Genomic DNA, 25,985 nt, shown 5'->3' with positions numbered 1-25,985 from the left:
TAAATAAGCAGCGATTCATAGATCTGAATACATGTCTTTTGGCAAGGCACTCAGGGCAAGGCACTTAGATTCCATTTTTGTGCAGAACACACCATGGTTTAACACACCATTATGAAACATGGAATAGAAAGAATCATACCTAACATTATTCACTGTTTTCTTGAAGCAAGCCATAGACTACTGAGAGCACAGTTTGCTGAATTTTCTGATCAAAGGCATTTGACTGAAATCTGTAACAGGGAAAACTCTAAGATCTACTGGACTTTGACCTTCTAAGATTGGAGCTATGCTGAATTACATGTGTGCGTCCTATTACTTCATGTCATTGTGTGTATAGCACGTATGAGGTCGTTTTTGTTACACTAGAGGAATTAGAGGAAAAAGCACATAGCAGGATATTGTTGCTTCTAGCATGTATGGCATCCATGGTGTAACTAAGGGGTGATGTTCTAAGTGTATTAGTACATATGAGAGATGTCTCCAAGCAGGATGAGGAATGTCTCCCAGCAACAAATAAGGACTTTGGTGTGAGTACCAGTAGGATGTCTTTTGGTATTTAAGAGATCCTTGGCAAAACTTCTACACATGAGGGTATTTTGAAGGTATGAGGTAATAATTGTTGCTATCGCACATAAGGTGATTGTTGTCACAAAGAACTTATGATATTATTGCTGATACAAGCTCGGTGCACACTGAGATTTTTGGCCACGATTTGGTCTAAATCTGTAGTCTTTAATCGCTGGTTTAACATGTTCACTGAGAGCCGAATTTGCTCATTTGTTTTCTCAGATGAAATTCTGGCCGTGTCGGAAGATTTTAGACTCTTTTCTGCAGTGTGACTTTTCCTACGATGAACAAACAAAATTAATTCTTCAGAATGTTAGCGATGACAACATTTTTGATGAAAAAGACGATGACAGAGTCTTTTTCTTATGTGCGTCAGTTTTTGACTGTCGTACAGTCCGACATTATGACAATTGAGATCCTACAGTGTGACATGGGGATCATGTTCGTACAGTCTGACAAGCAGCAATTGCAAAGGACTATTGAAAATCGCATTCGATACAGGTACACAGCAATGAATTGCAGGTAGCAATTGTGCAAATTAGACATATGAGGCCATTGGCGATACTATCACCTATTGATGTCTTTGGTGTTTCTAGGATGTATGAGAACTTTGGTGGAACTATATACATTACTTTATCATTGGTGTAACCAATACTTGTAAGGATAACTTGCACAATTAAGGCCACTAGTCTGACTAACAAATACAAGATCTATCATGCATCCTCTTGCATGTGGTCACTGGTAAAACCAGGTCACATGGTCTTAGAGTGCCTATCTCTTGTCATGACCAGCCATCCTTTCTCCTAATCATCTTTTTTTTGGCCATATAATGCATTCTTTCCTGTCTCGCTGACAAACAACAGCTGCGACAGTCCAGTGACAAGGCTGTCAGAGTCGGTGAATGATGACAGGCCACGGCGCTGACACCTTTCACCTACAGCCACTGAGACTGAGCAGAACGAGAAAGGCCTAGCATGTCCCTCACTGCATGTAAACCCTCGAAAGTGGCAGGTGATTGTAATCTCAGCAATCATACATAATACAAGCACTAGTGATATTTTTAATTTCTATTTTGGGAAGAGTCAACGTCACTGGATAACATGGATTCGGCTAAAGCGTCTCAGGGCGACACAGCTGTCCGTGTCATGGTTATCGACTTAAGTCTGCTTTGTATTCCCTAAACTGAGAATGGAGTGGAGTACAGCGAGTTGCTATTGAGCTACAGCAAGCACGAAGAGTTTCGGTTGTACTAGAACAATATGTGCCGGGAGTACGAAGTTTTGTGGCATGGTGAGAGTTCTGAGTTTTGGCCCTCTTGGGGGAAACATACCCACATTCTAGACGAGCTTACATAACGTCCATCATTCGGCCATGCTTTACGATTTCCTCAGCTCCAGGATGATGCCATGCGCTCTCATTACTAGCCTTAAAGTGTCCATGTCAGGTATTCGGAGACACTTCTGCACTTCCTTTACTGGGTACGGTTAAAAAGTGTAAGGCTGAGCAACATGTTCTAAACAATTATGCCATTGGAGAAGACGTAGTAACAGTATTTTTTTTTTTTAAATCTAATAGCCAAATCGAATTGTCTAAAAGAACTGAACATTTCAGCGTCCACACAAAAATCCGATTGCGATTTGGGCAACAGATGAATTTACTCTGAGACATTCAATATTCCAGCGGCTGATCGTCAAAATGTATAAATGTATGCGTGTTCATTCAAAATCTTTTAGTGCCCTTTCATTTGGTCTGTGTAGGAAAATCGGTCCAATGAGAAAGTCACACATCTTCAAGAGCTAATATATGATATAATATTATATATACCATTAATATCATCATCAGCTAATAATAATAATAATAATAATAATAATAATAATAACACATCTTTGCCTACAGTCAGTCTTACAATCTTGGGCTGGGACATTACCTTATGTGACTGTAAATGAAGTGGCGGGGGGGGGGGGGGGGTGTCTCAGGCGGTGCACTTCATTTTCTTTCTTCTCTCTCATGTCCTATCTAGCACAATTGAGAGCAAAAGATTATAGTGAAAAAATAGGTCAAGTCAAGAGAAATTACTCCCTCTCTCTCCTTCTCGATCTCTCTCTCTTTTGCTCTCATCTGCTGAGGTTCATGTAATTGAGTCGTTTAATCCAATGTTTTACTGAGTTTTATTCCTTTTTTTTTCCCCAAAAATAAAAAAAAAAGCTAGACATGATGAAAATATGTAGAAACATGACCATGCTTCATTTACAGTGTATTAGGCTATTGGAAATAAGAGATAAAAAAATACAAATATATAAAAATATATATAATCATATAGATTATGGAGGACAAGTTTATGAACATATTAAGAAATTTGTCTGGGAAAATATAGCCATATGAATGGCTATGTGTGGGTCTGCATTTTCTTTTCAATGGCTTTGAGGGAATTATTACAGCCGATTAATTAGCCAGGACCTGTGTGTGTGTGTGTGTGTGTGTGTGTGTGTGTGTGTGTGTGTGTGTGTGTGTGTGTGTGTGTTGGCCCTGACTCAGCGAAAGGCATTGGGAGTGAATTCCGGCAGCTGTCAGTCGTTTTAATGAGGAAAGAGACCATATTAAAGATCAGCCGTATTGCTTAGCTACAGCACTTTTCATTAGTGCCACCCAATAACAAGGGCCTTGGGGCATGTGTGTGTGTGTGTGTGTGTGTGTGTGTGTGTGTGTGTGTGTGTGTGTGTGTGTGTGTGTGTGTGTGTGCGTGTATTTGTGCACGAGTGCATTACAAGACCATACGATTTTTCATTTATTAAGCTCGTTCATAAGAAAAAATAAGCATCTCCCGGGTGGTGCAGCAGGAAAGCTGTTTGCTGTAATGTCAGGAGATCGTGAGGCCGAATCCTGATGATGGCATGGAGTCTTGAGAGTGAACATTTATGTACTCCTAGAAAGAGAGAGGTGCTAAGCTGTCTCCCTTTTTTAAATGTCTCTATGTAGAAGAGGGCAGATAGCCTTTTCCACAGAGGTAGTCACAAGCAATCGGTTTCACAGGGAAAGCTGAAAAAACAAACAAAGTAAAGTATGGCATCCACAAAATCAAAGGTTCGGTCCAAGTCAGCATGTGCTGACGGGTCTCCCTAACCCTGCCATGTTTCACTACAAGAGCACTACATCCTTTTGAACAGAAAGCCTACTTTTAAAGTGGTGGTAAAGCACTCGGATACAGCTCACAGACTGGAGTCCCGCTCGGTCGACTCTTGTTACAGCAAATCCCAATGGACTTCTTTTTATAATAACCTGAAATGAAAAGAGAACGGAGAGCAATTGGGACTAAATGAATTTAAACGGAAAAAGTGGAGCGACACTTTCTCACAGCTGTGTAATTGTATGTAATGTACGGGTACTTTTATTGCTAGATAACATAAGTTGATAACGCATGGTGAGGAGATATGATTTTTCACTCCATTAATACAGACTGAGGGACATACAGGATAAGGCTAAAAGTTTGTAGACACCTGAACATAAAGTTCATGCACTTTTTTCATGTATTTAGTCCCCTTGAGGTCAGAGCTCTTTCACAAGATTTTCCACTTTAACCCATGCAAAACATATCTTAATAGGTTTTGTGCACACGGACATTGTCATGCTGGAACAATCCATTAATTCAGGCGAAGGGAAAATGTTGTGCCACCACATCCTGAGATCCTGTACAATTGTCTACCTTTATCATTATTTGGAATTAACACACAAATGGATGGAAAATCCCAATACTTTTGTTCATTTAGTGCATATAGTTAAAATAAGTTTTATTATTATTTTTTAAAATGCTTTTATTGTTGGACTTTGTGTTGGTTTGTGTAGTTATATTAGACAAAAATGTAGTTTCAATTCTCACTTTATATTTTTTAACTGTGAGGCAACTTATATGGAAGTCCTACGAGACCATGCATTATAATATATATTTATTTCTTGTTTTCTCGCGCTCATGACTTTTTCTCACGACCTTAACCCGTTTTCTCACTATGTCATTGTATCTCACGTTGTGAATGTTTCTGGTGTATATCATGGAGTTAATCATCTGAAATCTCATATCTCTAATATGGACTTTAACAATAGTTTGAATGAGTCCCTGAACAAAGTAAAAGCGAATGCGATCATCCATGATGCTGCGATGATGCTGCACGTGGAACATGCCCTTATGCCGAATACACAGGAAATGCAGTACTGATTACGAAGAAAACAACGAAGGTTTGTTACCTCAAGTTCATGAGAAAATGAAGTCGTGACAACAACTTTTGTAAGGTTGAGATCATTAAAAAACTATCGTTATGTTAGGACCTTCGTAAACTTATAGCATGAGTGTTTTACATATATGCTTGCGTTTGAGTATGACTTTATTTTTAACAGTGTTTTTTTACACACCTGACTCATAAAACACCATCAATTCATGCCAAATGACTCAATTAAATTGATGATAGTCAGCAAACTTCGTAAGAGGCGTGAATCGCAGCAGCTGTGCGTCGGCACAATACTCTATTCCAAAACAATGCAGTGTGCGTATTTCATCTATCAGCCGATTTTACCTTGGAATTTGTACAATTTTCAAATGCGATATTCCGTCTTTCCAGACTCTCAATGATAAACACATCGTATCGTCGCAGAATAAGTATAGCTATGTACCAAGTGAAAACAATTGTTTTTCTTTAGGAAGTAACCCATGTTTTTATTTTGATGTTTAATATTGTTCAGCGATGCAAAAAAAAAAAAAAACAACTAATACCCCAGAACTGAAAGGTTGTTACATGGGCCCCAGATAGTGATTTATGCCCCCTTGTATACACTGTGTATCTGTACAAGTAGAGTTAAAAGGTGCAGCTTAAAGCTAGTAATGAATAGTTTATGAACATGTTCGCGTTTGTTTACAACCCTTTGCTTGCCGTTCTGTGATTTGACTCCCATGCAAACATTTCATTGGTGGAAATATGTGTTTAAAGATGTGTTCACTATGCCATGTTACTCAAGGCTATACATACAGTATCCTATATATATATATATTAATCCTTCAAACTCAGTCCAGATCGACAGCCTCAAATACATTTTGTTCATACATTTTACTTGGTCTTCAAACAGGACTCTAAAGGAGTAGGCTACTTATGGATGGGGGAAAAATACTTTCTCTAAGCCCTTTTGATGCATTTCAACATGAATAATTGAAGCACCCTTCTTGCACATCGGGACCTCATCAGAGGAGCTTTGGTGTAATTACGCCGAGCATACAGCCTTTTGTTGCAGGCCCATATTGAGGGGTGGGGACGTTAGGACCTTTTACACAGACATTAAAACGCTGAGGGATGGGGGCCGGGAGAGTGAAGTGGGGTGAGGGGGTGTCGTCACTAAAGTGGAGCAGACACAAACAGATGTATTCAGATCAGGATCGTTAGCAAAAGTGTAGCAGTCAAAGCACTAGGAGCTGATGGGAATGTGACAGATGGCAGAAAAGGTGAAGTGACTCAGCATAAGAGCTCAGCATGATGTGTTTTTTATTTTTAATGGATGCTTCAACGGGTATGCTTTTGACTGATTATTTGGCTGGATTAAGTCTTTAGGACATCTATTATCACTGTAAATTAATTACTCCTTTATACACTATATGGCCAAATATAGTCATTCCGTCCCACTTTGCTACTATGATAAGCCCTAGGCCATATTGTGGACTGTGGCAATAGGAATTTATGGTCATGAGTATTAGGGACGGGTTGTTCATGAACAATTCGTTCCTTTTAAACGAAAAATGATTTAAAAAAAACAACAACTCCGAATAGAAGAGTCGAGAGAAAAACTACTCAATTCTGTTTCTTGTACAAAACCCACAGAGATTTTGCTATGCTTTGTTAATGCGTGTCCATTAGAAAATGAACTCTTTGAGGCTACTCGTTCTTTTGAGAACATATTCATATCTTCATATTAAAGACTCGTCTAAAATGAACGAATCACTACTCGTTCTTTTGAGTCATATTAAAGATTTGTTTAAAATGAACGAATCACTACTCGTTCTTTTGAGTTAAATTAAAGATTTGTTTAAAATGAACGAATCACTACTTGTTCTTTTGAGTCATATTAAAGACTCGTTTCAAATTAACGAATCACTACTCGTTCTTTTGAAAAGATTTGTTTCAAATATACAAATTACTACTTGTTCTTTTAAAATCAAAGGAACGAACTGAACCAATTGCTATAAAATGTATCTAATTGTGTACATTATGTAACTGATTGTTTGTGTGCGATTCTGGGAAAATACATTACAGGACATGTGTAAGGGTGTGTGTGCGCGGTAATATACTCATGTTAAAATGATGATTTCTTGACACAGGGTGGGACGGAGGACGGGAATCCATTTTAAGCTGGAAGCCTTACTGTAATTGATTGCGCGTGCTTCGAAAAAGAAGTGTGACTATAATCGATTCAGAGAGACGATGGGAAAAAAGTGCCGCTGTAGACAAGTTCTTCTCGAAGCGTCAGCTACCACAGAGGAAATTTGAGCCTTACTTTCTTCCTCATTTTTCAGGGAGGGCACGAGCAAGGTAAAGCCTTCGGCTCTCAACCCGCTAATCTCCGTTTCGCGCCTCTTATCGCCGTGACAGAGAATGGGAGATGTGATAGACCGCTCGCCGGGAAGCACAAGAATCCTGTTGACAAAAGTGACAGTTTATACTAGCGCTTAGCGAAGCCTTCTTGCTAAAGCCTGGAATGCACACACAAGGGAAACGGTGTCTTACGTGTCAAGAAGGACGACGGGGGAAGGATGTTTGTGAAAGAATGTAAAGAAAGAAAAGAACTTTGGCAAAGATGAACTTCAGAGGAAATCCCTGTGCTCAAGGGCCTGGTTCATGTGTTCAATATATCTAGTCGGAGTAATGGCAACGGACTGATGAATGGAAAATATCTGAGCTGATTGTTGTACGTTAAGGATGTAGTGAAATAAAAATATATTATTTGAAAGGATGTGTTGGTTCTAAATTGATGGAAGAACAGATATGAATAGGAGGAAAGAGTGAGCCGTTATATATGAAGCTTGCAGGACAGACAAAAACTGTTTGTTATGCTGCATGCCTTGGGATTTTTTTTTTTTCAGGTGTTTCCAGGGGCATAGTCATAGGATATAGATATATAAAGATATAGAAATAGTATAGACAAAGAGTTCCAAAAGAAATACAGATCTTAGCATTACGTTATACCCCTAGTGTACATGCTGGGTGACACTGCTTTTGTCTCTTGTATCAGCACATGGACAGAATTTGTGAAAGCAGGATCTTGCAGTAAACTCTTTCAGTGCGCTCCATTAGCAAGCGAAAGGCCACTATAGCATAAAACAACCACTTTGAAACAAAAGATCTCAAAACTCCTTTATTCCCCAAGTCTCTGGTGTCTGATGGAAAAACAACTTTCCTCTCAGTCCATTTCTTCTGCTTCCACCAAGAAGGTTTTAATATCTCCCCGATGATCCATTGTGAGCAAACGCTAACTTCCTTCAGTGCTCAGTTAAAAGGAAGTCTGCCATCAGGGTACATTAGAATCCGATGGTATAATCTTGAAAATCTCCGCAAAACCAAGCGAGCGAAATGGCCCCAGAGAGGTAGCGCTTGTGCATATAAAGCCAGAGAAAGTCGTTGTTGTTTTTTTTTGCCCTGCCCAAATGGGCTCTTAAAAGTTAAAAACCCTCCAATGTTGCTTTACCACCCCCCCCAATCAATAAAACATATGCTTGCTTTCTAAGAGTTTCGTGAATATTTAATAGGTGCAGTCTGTTTCCTTTTATTTGCCAGCGTTCTATGGAAAGATTAAGATCGAGAAAGCTTTCTTGAACAATTGACTTGCTCTTTACGAAACGAGCTGCCATTTTATCAACAGTTGCGTGCAACCGGGTAAAAAGACCTGCCGCAGTGAAATGATCCATGCTGAGATTATAACCTGCCTCACCCCTCGAGGTCCTGCGTGCATCTGGATTGCAGTGAAGATCTGACATCAGCAGCTGGTGGAAGTTGACCGAGCTGTTTGTGTAGGAAGTTAATGAGGCACGACTAATGCCGCTAACTCGACCTGCTAGCGTCCCGTTAGAATTTGTTGCCGTCACAATCACAGTGCAGACACAAAAGTGTGGGCAAGGTTTTGGCACAGCAAACGTAATTGGACGGTACCAGCTGCCTGAAGCACCGTTAGAACTTATCCAGTTCACTTGTTTGGCTGACGAACACCAACTGAACATAAACGCTCTTCTAAAAATAGTGCATGAACTGATTAATATGCCTATAAATACGTCTTTGATCTGCCCCAGGGCTACGATTGACTTTTTTTGATGCATGGAATCATGTTTTTTATTTAATCCAATAAATTCACACAGGCATCACCGTTATTGAGAATTGGAAACAACAGCATTTTCAGTGTTCTGTTTGTATAGCTGCATATACTGTCTATCGAACAAAAATATATACATTACTTATTACTTTGTTGTGTTTTTGGGGGGATCAAAGGTCTATACTACTACCCAATTCCAAAAACACTACACTTTACACTGTAAAATGTAAATAAAAACAGCAATAATTTGCAAATCTTATCATTTTATGGCTGCAGCACATCTCAGGAAAGTTGGGACGGGGCAACAAAAGTCTGGAAAACAATAAGGTGTTATTAAAATTAAACAGTTGGAGCAACTTTTTGCAACTAATTGCCACAAATGCAGATCCGGAAATGCTACCGTCTTTTCTGGGGAAAAACTTATTTATAATGAACTGAGGCAAAAGTGGAAAACATGAAAATGTGGATTTTCACTTGTAAATTTTCATTCTTCTTCTTCGCATGATAGCGATTTAACCTGCATTTGTGAATGACGTGACATACTGTGTATGCAGTGATTTCTATTACAGAATCATGACCGTTTCAAATTCAATGCTGCCTGAAGGCCCGAAAATCACTGGTATCCAATACTGCTTTTGCATAGCGCAGATTTCTGCAAAAAATACGAAAAAAACGTATGTAATGTAAATGAGATATTCGACTGTTTTTTTTCTAATTAATGTTGAGGAACATTATTCTAAAAATGTTCCACAATTTGTAGACACAGTCTGCCCATTTTTACTTCTGAAAGACTTTAGATTTATAAAATAGATACACTATTTCTGGAGTGTTTAAAGTCTCTGGCATGGAGAAGCTGATGCTGGATCTGTGATGATCACAAATGCTGAGCTTATAAAACTAGGAGCTACTAACCATATAGACTGTATAAGACTGCAGAAAGAACATCACTTATAATCACACACTCCAGTGCTCATGTTGTTCTCACTCTCCAGTGTTCTGTATTGTTGAAAGATTTATGATCAAACTCTTGATGTCACCCAAATGAGGATGGGTTTCCCTTTTGAGTCTGGTTCCTCTCAAGGTTTCTTCCTCATTACATCTAGGGGAGTTTTTCCTTGCCACAGTTGCCTCGGCTGCTTATCAGGGATAAACACACACCATTCACCTTAACTGTTGATTTCTGTAAAGCTGCTTTGAGACAATGTCAGTTGTGAAAAGCGCTATACAAATAAACTTGACTTGACTTGACTATTTATACCCAATCATCAATTACTACCTTGTTGTCAGTTAACCTCATTAGTTGCTCAATGTTTCTCCAACAGTTTAATTATAATAACACTTATTTTTGACAGTCTTTTTTGAGACCTTTTGTGCCCATCAAATTCGAAATGAGCTTAATTTGTTTCTTGAAATGGTTCAGCTCCTCACTCCTCATTTGATGTGTTTTCTATGTTCTATAAAAATTTGGGTTTATGATATTTGCAAATCATTGCATCCTGTTTTTATTTACATTTTACACAGTGACTAAACTTTTTTTGGAATTGGGGTTGTACCTAAAGTACCATTTGCCCGATCGACCATGCGTTCAAGTTTTATTTGCAGTCGTACCCCAATTGGCGTTCCGACATCAACCATAAAACAAAGTATACCATCAATCACGTTATGCAGATGATTTACTGGTTTCACGTTCATGAAGCAAAGAAACGATTGGGCCAATAATCAAAACAAAACCCACTACAATTACTTGATGAAGTGGATAGCATTCACTACTCTTCTACTTGGCAAGAATTGATCAGACCCTGCACTCTCCTCAAGCACCCCATTTTATATTCAAGAACAAAAAGATTTTCCCAGCTGTCGGCTCCTATCAATTACTCCAAACTATAAGCAGTGATCTGGGGATCATATTGAAGCCACGTGACATTGTGTCATCACGTGAGCGGTAACCAACCAAATACTCCAAGAACATGTGTGACATGTCAAAACATTTATTCACCCAGTGGGGAGAATTTTTATATAGAATTATATATAATGGGGAAAATAAAATAATGAGTTAAATAGACATAGTTCTTGTCTTTCTAAGAAAACGTTTTTGCTGGGGAAAAATAAACGTCTGGTGACGACTGAAGCACCACTCACTTTTCTTCAGGACATGTGAAATTCAATTCAGGAATTAAAATGTCTCTGTCAGTTTCAATCCATTACTCCAAACTATAAGCGGTGACCTTCAGCATTCATTGAACATCCCGAAAATATATTACTGCCTTCTTTTTTTCCAAGTTCAGTGAATAATATAGAAGCCGAAGACTGTTAACCAGAACAAACACGAATACGCAAATAAAAATAAACTTTCAGATTTGTCTATCATCAGAACACCATCACACATCACCTATGCATTAAAAAGACAAATTTCTCATCACCTATTCCTCATGCTTGCTAACCAAATAGACCCACTGACTAACCAAATTTGGTAAAATCCTGACAGAATAATTCAGAGGTTATTTGGAGCTAATTTTTGCTTTTCACTGCTCTTTTGGAAATCATTTTGAAATGGTTATGATTTTAATTGAATAAAAAAATGCAACAAATGACTACATAACAATACAAATGTGCAGTGTATAGTAATGTACAGTATAAGTTGTAAAGTATATTGGTATATGGTTGCGAGTGGAGGGTTCCCTGCAGGCAAAACTTACATTCTACCTATCGTCATGGTAAGTTTCGTAAAATCGTAAGTTAAACCATCAAACCAGGATGTGTGGATATAGAAAAATAGCCTTAATAAAGTACAAATAATAGAATGTATTCAAATCATATTTTTTAAAATTATTACATTAATTCTATCTAGTATTTATGAATTAAGTCGTTTTTTTTTTTTTATCTAAATGTATTTATTTGTTTATTTATTTTTTTATTTGTCTGGGATTTTTGGTTCATTTATTAATACTTTTTCTTGCAATTTCTTTCGGTATATCGCAGATTTATGTTTGCCATTCTTGAACGAACCTCTCGTGTGGGGCGGGGCTTCTCTGCGCTTACTTGTCATTGGCTAGAAAGATTTGAATGAACAGCTTTTGGAAAGCGTTCCGAATGCAGTTCTGTGTATCGTTATAGTGTTTGTAATTTGCAGTGTAAATTATTTACGTCATTAATTTGTAATTAATATTTAGGAAAACCAGTGAAAGAGTGAGAAACGAAGTGCATTCATAATTCAACATTAGGTGGAAAGTTGTTCCCAAAGAAACTATTAACAAAAAAATGGTATTTATTTGAAATGTCTAATCATTTTTTAGATTCATATATTTTCCTTCCCCACTGTTTATTTTCGTTCATTTTTTTAAAAGTTACGTGCAATACTCAACGTTTGAAAAATAATAATAATTCTATAGGAACATGTTCAATTATTTGGATGAAATTACTGATTTTGTGTTATATTATATATATATATAGATGGAGACCAGGAGAGAAGATGTTAGCAGACTGCCTTACCCGCACAGTCAAACATGGAGGTGGAGGCTTAATAGTTTGGGGTTGTTTGGGAGCAGGGAAGGTTGGAGACTTATTCCAGTTGAAAGGAATGACTGAACCAACATGGCAACCATTCCATACTTCAACACCATGCAATTCTGTATGGACTGCAGCAGATTGGAACCAACTTCAATATAGAAAAAGACAATAACCTGAAGCATACGTCCAAGCGCTGTTGGTGTTATTTAGAGAGAAACAGTCGGCTGGAGTATTATTTATCATGGAATGGCCTGTCCAGTCAACGCACCTAAATCCTATTGAATTGCTCTGGGATGAACTGAATCGCAAGGCTAGAAACAAATCTCCAATCCAATGTTTGTAGAAACAAACTGTCCAGATGCTATAAATGTATAAAGATGTTATCCATGCTAATGGAATATTTTCAATTAAAATAAAGTGTACCATATGTATATTAACATATATATATATATATTTATTTTTTTTTTTTCATACGGTTGAATTATCTAGTTTGTTGAATATAAACAATAGGAACATGTTTCCAAACCTTTGACAGGAACTGCATAGGAGGTCTAAAAAAATAAGGTCTAATGGTTGGTTAGTTAGTTAGTTCAGTTCAAATTTTTGATTTCAATTATAAAAAAATATATATAAAAAAACTAACCCTTCAGCCCAATTTGTAGCATTTGCAGTCATCTTCAGATGACTTGACTTTCAAAAACACATCTTAATGTTTGTAACAGGAAATCTTCCTCAAAAGGCTACATGGTCAATTATTCTGATGGTTAAATTGTGCTGTAAGTTAAAGTGAAGTGTTTGGAAAGGAGATTTTGTCTTGGATGGACGTTTATTAAAAACAAATCCGCCCGAGCAAAAAATGTTTTCCCTTCAGTATTGAAAAAAACCCACAATCTGTCAAAATCGTTTTTTTGCGAGAATATTCAGCAGCGCTGTTCGGGCTACTCAATATGAATTAATGACATAAACAGGCAATTATGAGCAAATCGGCTCGCAGACCATGTTGATTTTAGTATATCGATGCCAGCCGAGTTTATTTCAAGATAGCCCTCATTAGATTCTCATGAATGTGTAGAGCAGATTTGGCTCCCTATGCTGTAAACAGTCAGGCATTAAGGCCACATACAGACTAAATGAAATGCACTATATGGATAGAAGTATTAGCACACCTGCCTTTTTAGTCATATGTGGTTCTTCCCCAAACTGTTACCTCAAAGTTGGAAGTGCACAATTGTATCTTTGGATAAGGAGGAATTGAATTTCCTTCACTTGAACTAGGAGACCCAAATCTGTTCGAGCTCCATGAAGATATGGTTCACATGGGTTGGAAGTGTGTGGAAGATCTTGAGTAGCCTGCTATAGAGCTCAGACCCCAAATGTTTTCCGGAGAAGTCAACTTTTTTCGCAAACCGACATGTTACAAAGTGTAATTGGCTGACTATTTGGCCTGTATTCTATATTTTCAGTTAACTTCTATCCTTCATTATTTCATCAGTACTCATTATAACATTATTTAAATTCACATACAAAATGCTTAAAATTATTAAGTACATTTTTCATTTCAAGCAATGTGAGGCAGCGCGGTTACTCAAAAAGCCGACACTGTATTTATCTACTGTACCGATTCCTCTCAAGTCAATCATGAACTAGATCTCGGTTCATCAGAAAAGGCTTTTGTCAACATGTGATAACTACGTCCTGTCCATTCTTTTCCCGTATTAAAGGTCACTGGTTCAAAAAGACAATTTCATTCACAGAATTGGTTATTAATTGAGTTAAAGATTTAATTATTGATTGGAAATTGAAGTAGAAATGAAATCTGGAGTCATTATTGCCACAGTCATTACCTCAGTAATACAAAATCTTTATACTCATTATCATGGTCTTAAAATTGGCAAACTTTTTTTTCCGGTGTTTCCAGACGTATTGCTGTAGGACACATATAGTAAATCCGTAGCGATCTGTGATAAGCAATCTCTGTTACGCTGTATTTTGTTATGCGCCCATTATAAAAAAGCTCTCTTTAGAAGTAACCCCCAGGTAATAAACAGTATATTTCTGTCCAAACTGACATGTCGATAAGAATTCCATTATATCGTGTGGGGAGAGAGAATTTTCTGCATCTTTGGTTTAAAGACTCTCTGGAAAAGAGCTGTTGTTCGTGATTCGCTGCTAAAACCTGCAATTATAAGATGAAACTTCGCTAAATTTCTGAACTTTGAACATTATCGTATATACTTTATGGACACGAGATGGTGGACACCTGACTATTCGATTCCTACGTGCTTTTTGAACATCCCATTCCACCTTCAGTCACGATGTGTTGTTAGAAGACCCTCCATTCTTCTGGGAGGTTGTTCCACTAGATTTTGGAGTGGGCTTGCTGGGATTTGTGTTCATTCAGCTATAAGGGCGTTAGGAAATTCAGGTACTGGTGAAGGTGATGTGATGAGGCCCAGAGTGCCATTCCAAATCATCCCAAAGGTGTTCGATAAGGATGAGATCACACTCAAGATCTTCCACTCCAACCCATGTAAAGCATATCTTCATGTACTATTTACGATCATTAATAAATCATAAACAATTTGCAACACTCAACAGGTAGAAAGAAACACTAAGAAAGCAGCTTCCCACTAAAAGTATGGTGGCTTAAGTCCCTTTTTGTCACCAGCTCAGCACTTCTTCAACAAAAACAAGTCTGCAGCCAGAAAAAAAACAACCAGATTTGGCTACTGTAATGAATAGAGCTCTTACTGAGCTTAGATTAACCAGGAGCCTTAATCTGATTTATCTGTCCAGATCAATGCTCCGGCTAATAGAACTGCATGGCCATATTAAAAGAGAATTTTTTTTCTCCAACCATTTCCTGGCAAGAACCATCTCCGTACTTCTTTAGAGTAAGTCGTTATTTTGACCTGGCCCGGACCATTAAGACGCCATCGCCATGGGAACCGGTAGACGAAAAAGACCCAAATAGTGTGAGACAAAGAGCTTGTTTTCCCTGTGAGAATTTTCTTCTCCTCCCAGTTTGCTCTCTTTTTGTGTGCGTTTGGAGTTTGCATCAAGTGTCCCTCTGAGAGAAAAATCCTTGCTCTCAAATCCCTTTTTTTTTTTGTTTTAAGTGAACAAGATGAAACACGGATTCTGATCGAGTTCGGCTTCAAACGTCGCAGGCATGGTTTTGTGGCTAGAAAGAAAAATCGTTACCTTGTGAACATTTTCATCATGTCATTGAGATGCTTAAAAGCAAAGAGGCCCGATTTAAGGCTGATTTATACATAAGTATGTGACACCCGAGCATTACATCCGTATGCAGGTCTCGAAACTGTTTGAGAAGCACACATGTGTAGGAGGTCTTTGTATGCTGCAGCATTACATCTCTCCTGGAACTTAGAGGTTAAGGATGTGCATCTCCATAACTGCGGCTGATGTTATTCACATCTCGATGCATAGCCAATGATATTATACATAAATATACATATAAAGCAGCTACCGATGCGATGCAATACGATTCACCCCCTATTGCGGTGCAGTGCAGATCCGATTTCGATCCGATTTGACACAATGCAATACGGCCTCTGTAGTGTTGTGATACGTTGTTCACAAGTACGATTTTGTAGTATGAACATGTAGTACCGTAATTTCCGGACTATAAAGCGCACCCATATATAAGCCGCACCCACTGAATTTGACAAAGATTTTTATTTTAAACATAAATAAGCTGCACCTGTCTATAAGCCTACCTGTCTACACTGAAACTAATGAACTTTACACAGGCTTTACCGAAAGACAGTGTCTGTTACACGGTGTAACGGGTAAAATATGTTGTGGCTTCTTTAAGAGCAGAGCGGCATTTTGGGAATAGGCTGCCGCCGCATTTTTCCGGTATTACTGCATGTGTGCAAGACCGAGGAATATGTCCTTATTATTTTCTGATGCTCATTTCTAAGTTTCTTTGACTAACCCGTAACGATGTTGCCAAGAAAAATAAAAAAGCACGAGTTTTGGAAACCTGTCTGTGCTTATATGATTTCTGTTGCAACTGGAGTTAGCGAGCTCTCCCTTCACCCAGACTCAACGCGCTACAACGACTTGTATCTAAACAGTAGCCGACCAAGAAAGTCATTGTTCACTGTTTTCCTCCTTCCTTTCACAACTATTTCTCTCGGGAGTTTATCTTTTGGCATCGTCGTGCGTTTAAAAAACACGTTTTTCTCCTGATGCCATGCAGCTCAGAACACAGGTGAGGTGCGTTTTTTCGTTTCCGTTGGGAAATTTCATTGGTCTAATGTTAAGGGGGTTCAGTTTTTTGGCTTAAAGTTTATGAAACCGGGAAAAACCCAGGAAAAATTCATAAATAAACCGCTTCATTTCGCCTATAGTCCGAAAAATACGGTATGTACGTCTTCACGTAGACGAAGAATAAATCGGCTCCCAGGCTACCTAGATTTGCATAAATCTGCGTATTTGAGAGAGGTTGTGTAGCTGCTTTATGTGAAGGTGAAAGCACTCGTTTTGCTTTGTAACCATTTGTCAACATAAGAAGACACCATCTCAGTCAATAGAGTCATTAGAATTCCCAGCGGGCTCCATCTTATCCATATCACTTCCTATTTCCGGCCTCATTAAAGAGATTTCAAAGGGAAATCAATCCTGGTTTATAGGGCAACTGGTGTGTTTGTGTGTGGACATGCTTGCGCGTGTTTTTTCTGATGCGCCATATTACTTGCGTCTTAGCTCGCTGATTATGTGAAGTTGTTTTACTTCACCATATCGAAAATTTTATTTGTCACAAGTATATTTTACATACACACACTATATCGATAAAAGTGTGTGGATACCTGATCATACATTCATATGGGCTTTTTGAACATCCCATTCCACATTTGGTCCCGAAGGAACTCCACTCTTCTGGGAAGATGTTTCACATGGTTTTTGGAGTGCGATTGGAGATTTGTGCTTGTTCAACCACAAGGGTGTAAGTAAAGGCAGGTGCTGATTTAGGATGACAAAACCTGGGGTATGGATTTAAAGGAAAATGAACTATAAACTTAATTTAACTTGAGAATGTGTATATATAAAGAACAGAAAAGTAAACACTTTGTGTGGTTTCTGCAAAAAAAAATTAATCCCCAATGTTAGGGTGAGGAGGCCTTGGGTGCAGTCAGCATTCCAATTCATTCCAAAGGTGATCAATAAGGTTGTGTTCAGAGCTTTATAGCAGGAGATCCTCCACTCCAACGCATGCAAAGCATATCTTCAAGGAGCTGGCTTTGTCTATGCTTCATATTAACACCTCGATTGGAATAAAAATGCCCAAATTGTAATCGTTGGGATAAATCTGAGGGACAAAACGCACTTCCTCAAATCTCTGTGTGATTTCCGAAGCCTTCTGTTTATCTGGCGTCCGTATCAGATCTCGTATCGGCCCATTCATCATTCCTTTAGCAGAAGAAACACACAAATTTTTTTTCTGTGCTCTCGTGAACACCGAATTGATTTGCCACAACACAGTATTCTGCACAGCTTCCGTGTTTGTATAAAACAACCACAACACGCATAATTAGGGGACTATAAATCCCTTCACCCATCCACACAAATGTGTGAATGACCGAAGACCCATGCAAAAGTTTAGTTTTCATTCCAGGTCACTAAATTCCAGCAATACAACCCGCTCCCACCAGTCCTCACTACGGATCTTCATCTACACGCTTCTGCCTCTTGGAGGAGGGAGGTTTATTAAGATGATATTGAGATGCTCCTTAAAGATGCACAGCCACGAAAACCCTCAGCTTCCGGCGCCCGTCTTTTCCTTCCAGCAGTAGCATGCCTACAAATTCACGCCGTTGCTTGATTAGGAGCAACAATTTACATCAAAATAGCACGTATAAGTAATAATGGAACTCCGTGTTGACAGGAATACAAGGCGACAAACAGGACGTAGGTTAATGTGCTCATGTCACAAAGTCGTTCCCATTAAAAGCGCTGGCTTGTGTAAACACCATGTCAGATCAGAGAACGTCTCATGTAAACAGTCCATCCGAATCTTTCAATCGGAAAGATTTTAATGAGAATGACAAAAAAGTGCACATATAAACGTGGCTACAGTTTGGAGAAGAACCACATGTGGCTGGAAATTTCCGTTGTTCCAATACTTTTGACGCAGCAACTTGTTATATTAAAGGTTAAACCTTAAATTAAAGACAGGAAATGGGAGCAGCACTGTTGCAAAACATGATTGGTCAGAAAGGTGTTGCGTTGTATTTAAGAGAATCTTTGACAATAGTGGTGGCTGATGGAAAAAAAATATATCACAGGATTATAATATTAACGCACCCATCCTAGTACATTATTGTTTCTATGGTAACAGCTCATTCACAGGACTTGTATAGCAGATGCTCTGTACAATCTAAATATTATAATAATTAATAGGTAATCCTTATTTGGTGTCCAGAGCATTTCCATAATACTGTACTTGTGCATTCTATATATATATTTATACTGTATGTACCTGAACTGTACATTATACATACATACAGATTAAGTAAATAATTCAGTTCTATATGGGTATCAATGGCTATTGGTTTGTATTTTTTTTTTTTTTCCTTATCCTGCACACCAATCACATCAGCCAAGAAACAGAGAAGGATGTGGACGCAGGGTAACCAAGCAACCGAGCTAGGTGAGATAATTTCACACTTTTTTTTTACATTTATGACTTGACTTGATGCCAGTCACTGAGTATTTTAATCACAACTGGCATCACGTAAAAAAAAAAAAAAAAAAAGCAAAATTGGAGAAGAGGAAAGAAACGGTTCATTCTCAAGTCTGACCTGCAACAGGTTAACAGGTCATCCTTTCTTTTCACTAATCAACATGAGGTGGAGACGGGCACGCCTGAATCTCATTAATGTTGCTCGTGTTCCTTTATTAACAGGATATTTTTTGCTTCCCAATTTGCATATCGAGTCAAGTCGAGACGATGAGATAAGCTTCAGTGCCAATACTTTGGTCGTAAACACCGTTCGTGTCGTCAAAACACGGCTGACTTTAAAGCCGCCACTTGTCCCACATATTTGCATTGTGGGTTGTTTTAAAGTCCTCTGATGTGGCTCAGAGAGAATAACGTAGTCTGGTTTCATCAAGCAGTACCCCCACCCGACCCCACCCCCTCCCGGCCCAGAGCTGTTTTCCATTGCATTGTTTATAAGATTTATCTACAGCCAAAAGACGTTGTTTTTATCTCCTTTCACTTCAAAGATGGACTCATGCCTTGGGAAACTGGGTTTGTCAAAACTCTCAGTCTGAAATTGTTCACAGTCATATCTCACATGGTTCAAGAGGCTCTCGAGTAGCACGATCGATATTAGCACAGTCCGTGTGGCAGGAGTCAAGATACACACTCTGCTTATCACGGACACCTGTCTCTGATATGTAGAGCCAGACAAAAGTTCTCTTCGTCAAGCGGGCTACACTATATTGACAAATGTTTCGGTACACCTGACATTTTTAGCCATATGTGGTTCTATAACTTTTATCTCAAAGTTGGGGGGACTTAATTGTATAGGATGTCTCCAGAGATGGTAGCATGAAATTTTCCCTACACTTGAAATAGGAGACCCAAACCTGTTCCGGCATGACAATACCCCTGTGCACAAAGCCATCAGATCTTGAGTGGCCTGCTATAGTGCTCTTATGTCAACCCTATTGAACACCTTTGTAATGGACTGGAACACTGACTTCAGTCCTTCACTCCAGACCTCCTCACACTCCATCAATACCTTTACATTTACTGCATTTGGCAGATGCTCTTATCTAGAGTGACTTAAATTAGACAAGCTCATTCATACAAATGAGCAGTTAAGGTTTAGGGGCCTTGCACAAGGGCCCAGCAGGGGCAGCTTATTGGTGGTGGGATGTGAACTCAACATTTTGATCAGAAGTCAACATATTAACCACTGAACTACCTCTTTCACCCCAAATACCTGATTTTTCTAAACCCTACAAATCTTGGTCAGGTGTCTAAGATCTTTTGTATATATCGTGTACAGTATGTATGTATAAAACCAATATGATACGTTTAAAAAAACAATAGGTCTGTTGTATTACTATGTTGTGTTTATAGATTATCTGTTAGAATTGCCTGGGTATAACAAGATGATGCAACATTAACTCGCTAACTACCCGTAGGCTTTCATGGATTGGGATTCATAAGGAGTCCGGGGTTCATGTTTGGGATGACGGGTCAGAAATAAATGCGAGCATTCCAGTTCATCCTTTAAATGCACGAGGATGTGCAGTTATTGAATATTCACTCTGTTGGTTGAAAAATGCTCCTGCCAGGTAATTCGACTGAACCGTTTAGTAACGTGCCGTTGTCGCTTTTTCCCACTGCACAGATTCATTTCATGGCTTTGAGTACCGCATCGATACTCGCATTCAGAAAGAACTCAAAGCCATGGCCCAACCTGCATAATGTGCACTAAGACGTACGGCTAAATACTGACGACACCGATGGTGCAATGTCAAACAGCCAATCTTTGGAATATGTAATGGACCGAATTATGGCGCGGTGTACTTACGAGGTCATGTCAAGTCATTTCAGACGACTTCTATCAGTCGGTGCATAATAAAAAATTCCCACAGTTTTATTAGCAAGATCTTTCCAGCATAATGTTAAAAAAAAAGAAAAGAAAATTTAATATGTGGTCTTTCAACTGGGTTATACTTTTACATCATGTTCAATAATTTCAGCAAAATAAAAAGTTGAATATTTAATTGGGTGTATTTATTTAATAAATGACTCTGCTCAATAGAGCTCATTATAAAACTTATTATAGTCCAATCGATATTTAGAGGAACCAATAGAAGAAATTTGAAGATCGCTGGGCGATGTATTGAAGGGGGCCCAGACAGATTTAGAATCAGGTTTTGACACACACAAGGAATTTGTCTCCAGCTGTTAGTGACTCTCAGAAGTACAGACACGAATAACACTATAAATTTAGCTTAGACTATACAAGACAATACAGACAATAAGAGACAATACAGGACAAGACATCCATTCTCTTCAGAAAAAAAGCCCTCATTGCCTTGTCTCAACTCACTCCGAAGACGTATCCTTTGTACCTGAGCTAGCCTTTCTACATTACCAAGATTCGACCTCAAAGAAGTCAGCAACATAACTTCCACATGCTCGGTATAATGTGGAAACAAAGCTTAATCATGCAACATAAAAAAGTATATACATGTTTGTATGTGCCTGTAAATGTTAAGTCAAGTCAAGTCAAGTCAAGTTTATTTGTATAGCGCTTTTCACAACAGACATTGTCTCAAAGCAGCTTTACAGAAAACAACAGTGAAGGTGAATGGTGTGCGTTTGTCCCTGATGAGCAGCCGTGGCGACAGTGGCAAGGAAAAACTCCCTTAGATGATATGGGGAAGAAACCTTGAGAGGAACCAGACTCAAAGGGGAACCCATCCTCATATGGGTGACATCAAAAGTTTGGTCATAAATCTTTCAACAATACAGAACAATTTGTGATCATCATAGATCCAGCATCAGCTTCTCCATGCCAGGGCCTTTAAACACTCGGCATCTACTTCTCCATGATCATCCATAGGTCCATAATCTTCACGAGGTGGGACGTGACTGGAGCTGGCCAAACCTCAGGATGCCTCGGGATGAGGAGAGAAAGAGAAGCAGTGGAGAGGAATTAGCGTAGCTGCTGTTCATGATATTAACAGCACAAGTTGATAATGTGCATGTGATCATATATTCTGGAGCACAAGGTTGTGATGTGATGTGTGTGATGTGTGTTATGTGTAGGCTTTGCTAAAAAGATATGTTTTTAATCTACACTTAAACTGGGAGAGTGTATCTGAACCCCGAACACTGTCAGGAAGACTATTCCAGAGTTTAGGAGCTAAATGTGAAAATGCTCTACCGCCTTTAGTGGACTTTGCTATTCTAGGAACTACTAGAAGCCCAGAACATACGATAAGGACATTATGTACTTTGTTCTTTTAGGTAAATTGTCCTAAATTTTCTAAAGCAAACATCTTAGCAGACCTTGTTGTGACCTTGTGCCTTGGAGTTTTTTGTTGTCCAACCTTTGCTTGCAAAGCCCCTGGTGGTCTAGTGGTTAGGATGTGGCGCTCTCACCAATGCGGCCCGGGTTCTATTCTCGGTCCGGGAACCGACCCCAGCCATTAGGGTTGCACAAGCCAGTGCACTCTTAGTGCCGGTCCCAAACCCGGATAAATGGGGAGGGTTGCGTTAGGAAGGGCATCCAGCGTAAAAACATGCCAAATCGAACATGAATACGGATGATCCGCTGTGGCGACCCCTAATGGGAGAAGCCGAAAGAAAATTTAGTTCCTTGCTAGCAAAGGGGTCTACTTGAATAGAGCAAACTATAAAACATCTGCTCCAAACATCAAATTTAAGCTTACCAGTTTGTAACCTGAGAAAGTCACCCTTTCACAGCATTCTTCCTCCACCCTGCATCTACCCTCTATGAACTGCTGAAAAGCCCAAAGCTGGTTTGCTATTTCACCCAAAAATGGCAAACATTTTGCCACTGCAAAAAAAGCTATTTAGTTAGACAGTTCTGATTTGACCTCATCGACCCTTAACTTTCCAGAGCCAGTAATGTTTGCCACATAGCATTTCTCTCTACTCCACCGTTCACTAAGGAGCTTGTGCTAGCTTCTCTATTGTTATACGACCCGTATTGATTAAGCCTTGTTACTTAGTGAAGGATTTCATTTCCCAACCAGCACAGGAGCCCTGCCACGACACTAACAGCCACCCAGCCCGCGCCTGTTTCACATGCTAATCACTTCATTTGCAACTGTTGTTTGTCATGCTAGTTCACGCCGCTGCTCATTCGCTCGCCTTCAGATCGCGCCGACTGCTCCTTGTAAGAGTACCTATAGATCAAAAGGTTTCATTACACTCTGTTCTTATTCTCTCTGCAGCGACAAAAGGATTATGAATTTTTCTTGAGTTATGAAGTACTTTTAATTCCGGAGACTTCATGCAATTGATTCAAAGAATTAAGAAAGAAAGAGAGAGAGAGAGAGAGAGAGAGAGAGAGAGAGAGAGAGAGAGAGAGAGAGAAAGAAAGTTAGATACACCTTTATTTGGAACACACATTTTCTCATTTCCTTCTTGTCGGTAAAACGATTACTCCCAGCTCCGAAAAAATGCTAATGGACCCAAAATAAAGTTCAATTCGGTTAATGTAACAATACGTATCATTGAATTAAGAAGATCCATGCTGTTCATTTTGGAAAAAATTCAAGTTGCTTTTCTTTGCGACTGCTGCTCCGTGTTTTACCTTTCACATTGCATCACTTCACCGTTTGATCACTCGTTTTGCTTTGCTCAATCCCTCCTACTCTCAGAATTTTTTTTTTTCTCCCCCCCTCTGGGCACATTTCAATACAACGATTTAAATGGAAGTGTTCTTCTCTCCTTATTTCTCAACATGCAAAGCGCTTGAGGAGCAACTTATTAATTACCTCAATCCTCTGATCAATTTGCCTGGGTAATTCCAAAAAGCGAAATAGGCTGGTGCGTTCGTTTAAACAATTGAAAAAGTTAAAGTGACTTCAAACAAGAACACCAGGTCTTCAATTACATTTTTATCACTGTCAGGGTCTCTCGGTAATGCAAAGGATGTTGTTATCTTCTTATGTGTCTGGTTGCTGAGTTGAATTTTTTGAAGGGGGGATTTTCTTCCGTTTTATAACAGGAAAAAAGATTATGGTCTAGAAAGCATAGTGACACTGGTAGAAATCATTTTTTGGAAAGTGTTCCAGCTAAGAATTTTAAGATTAGCATCACGTTAAAGGTAGTAAATGGGGATTCCTATTGATGTTAAGTTACTGGGGGGATATCAATGATGGTGACAAAAAAGCACTGGAGGTAATTTGGCAATGGCCCAACAGATAATTTATTCCTGTACTGAGAGGATGAATAAGGGAGATATTATGTGTCACGTTGCTGTTGTGCAAGAAAAAAGGGGAAACATGATGAGCAGTTATGTATCATCTCTTGCAAGCTCGCATGAAGTCATTGCCCCAAAGCAGTTCGTGTCAAAGGAAGTGGTGGATTTTTTTTGGGGGGGTGGGTGAAAGGGCATTGGCCCCTACATCATCTGTCCCACTGCATTCTGGAAAGGCTTTGGAGAAACACTCTTTAGCAGCTAATGTGTTTGTAATGGATTGGCTTTCACAGGCATTAGCTCATCCCTTTAGGAGGTATTCATTTCTCGCTCCGCAGTCTACAGTTGTGCCAAAGGTGCGCAGACCTTGGAGCGAGAACGAAACCGAATCCAGCCGTTTACAATCGAAGCGCCTCCATTGAAAGCGAAAAAGATAGTAACCTTCAGCTAGAGAACAGAGTGGCCAGAAACTGGTTGTGTAACTGGAGGATTTCAGTGACTTTTTTAATGGTGTTGATAAACCAAAAAAATATATTATTATTTAGTAGAAAAAAGTCCCACATATACAAATTTATTTTCTTTTTTTTTTTAAAGCCCTTCTCTGGAGTAAGTGTTGTACGGGTGCCACCCCCATCCCCCTCTTTCATTTAAATGTATTTCCGAGCAAGTCTGGGGACAGTGAAAGAGAGCAGGGCTAATTCACCAATGATCTTTTCTCTAATCCCCCATTTCTGTCTCTGCCTGAAGGCGTTCAAGTAATGCAAACCCTCCCCCACTACACCCCAGGAACCCTCACACACACACATACACACACCGAGACTCAGAAATGCACAGTGTCTGCCTGAACACGTCCATCGGGAAAAGATAAATGGAGCAAGAGAGTTTGTAGTCAGCCTGGTGTCAATGTCCTGGGAGGCCTGTGTTTTCACACAGACTACAAACTAAAGTGGTGATTATAAAGCGCAGGGAAGGTGTGGTGAGACAGGGTGGTGTCTGGTCTTTGTCTCCAAGTGGGCGGAGCTACTGGAACTGCTGGGAGGAGTCAAGCTCTGGGGCAGGAGCCACAGATTGGAAGGGGTTAGTTCACAGAGTGAGAGTTTCAGCATGCTGGAACACACATGCCGACTGAAGTTCATGCAGAGGTTCACTCAACTCTCAGTGTTTGTATTCCAAGGGATTGGGACATGGACGGATTAAGCAGGATCTTTGATCAACGTGGATACGTTTAGGAAAATTTGGAATATACTTTAGTTTTAAAAGCTTTTTGAAAACAATTCTGGACTACGGCTTGGATTGTTTTGGGATTGTACCTCAAATTTCCATGGATACTACTTTTTGTTTTCTACAAATGTATTTTAGTTAAGCTGCACTGCAAGTGGTAATATGGGACAATTTGCTGCTTTACTACACCCAGAAGACAGTCCATGGCTTCTCTGTTCACTGTTTCTTTTGATAAGTATGTTGCATCCCAACCAGTTTTGCTTTTTTTTTTTTGCCATGCAGTAGCAGTTGCTTGCAGAGGTGTTATTGTTGTTCTTTTTTTTTGTTTGCATATGTCCCTGTGACCTTTATGGTAGTTTCATGTGTGAAGTTATTGTCATTCTAAAAGATTTTTATCTGTGCTTTGGC

The 25,985-nt window shown here is 39.1% G+C and overlaps 1 protein-coding gene and 1 long non-coding RNA gene across 4 annotated transcripts in view; one reads left to right on the top strand and one right to left on the bottom strand.

The window, feature by feature from the left end:
* LOC310720258 overlaps nucleotides 1-25,985 on the bottom strand; it is a 449,438-nt gene that overhangs the window by 159,117 nt on the left and 264,336 nt on the right. The window lies entirely within an intron of this gene.
* The window catches only part of tmem132e (transmembrane protein 132E), a 240,477-nt gene that overhangs the window by 139,763 nt on the left and 74,729 nt on the right, over nucleotides 1-25,985 (top strand). The window contains exon 1 of one of the 3 annotated variants that reach the window (XM_083530679.1): nucleotides 25,223-25,812. The exons of the other annotated variants lie outside the window; for them this stretch is intronic. Coding sequence (XP_083386805.1) covers nucleotides 25,740-25,812 — 73 coding nt within the window. The 5' untranslated portion in view covers nucleotides 25,223-25,739. Of the gene's footprint in view, nucleotides 1-25,222; nucleotides 25,813-25,985 lie in introns of those variants that run through there. 3 annotated transcript variants of the gene reach the window in all.

Source organism: Silurus aristotelis, assembly GCF_946808225.1.
Source record: "Silurus aristotelis genome assembly, chromosome: 26".
NCBI lineage: Eukaryota > Metazoa > Chordata > Actinopteri > Siluriformes > Siluridae > Silurus > Silurus aristotelis.
The sequence above is the reverse complement of the archived record's forward strand: the minus strand, read 5'-3'. Positions and strand labels throughout refer to the sequence as shown.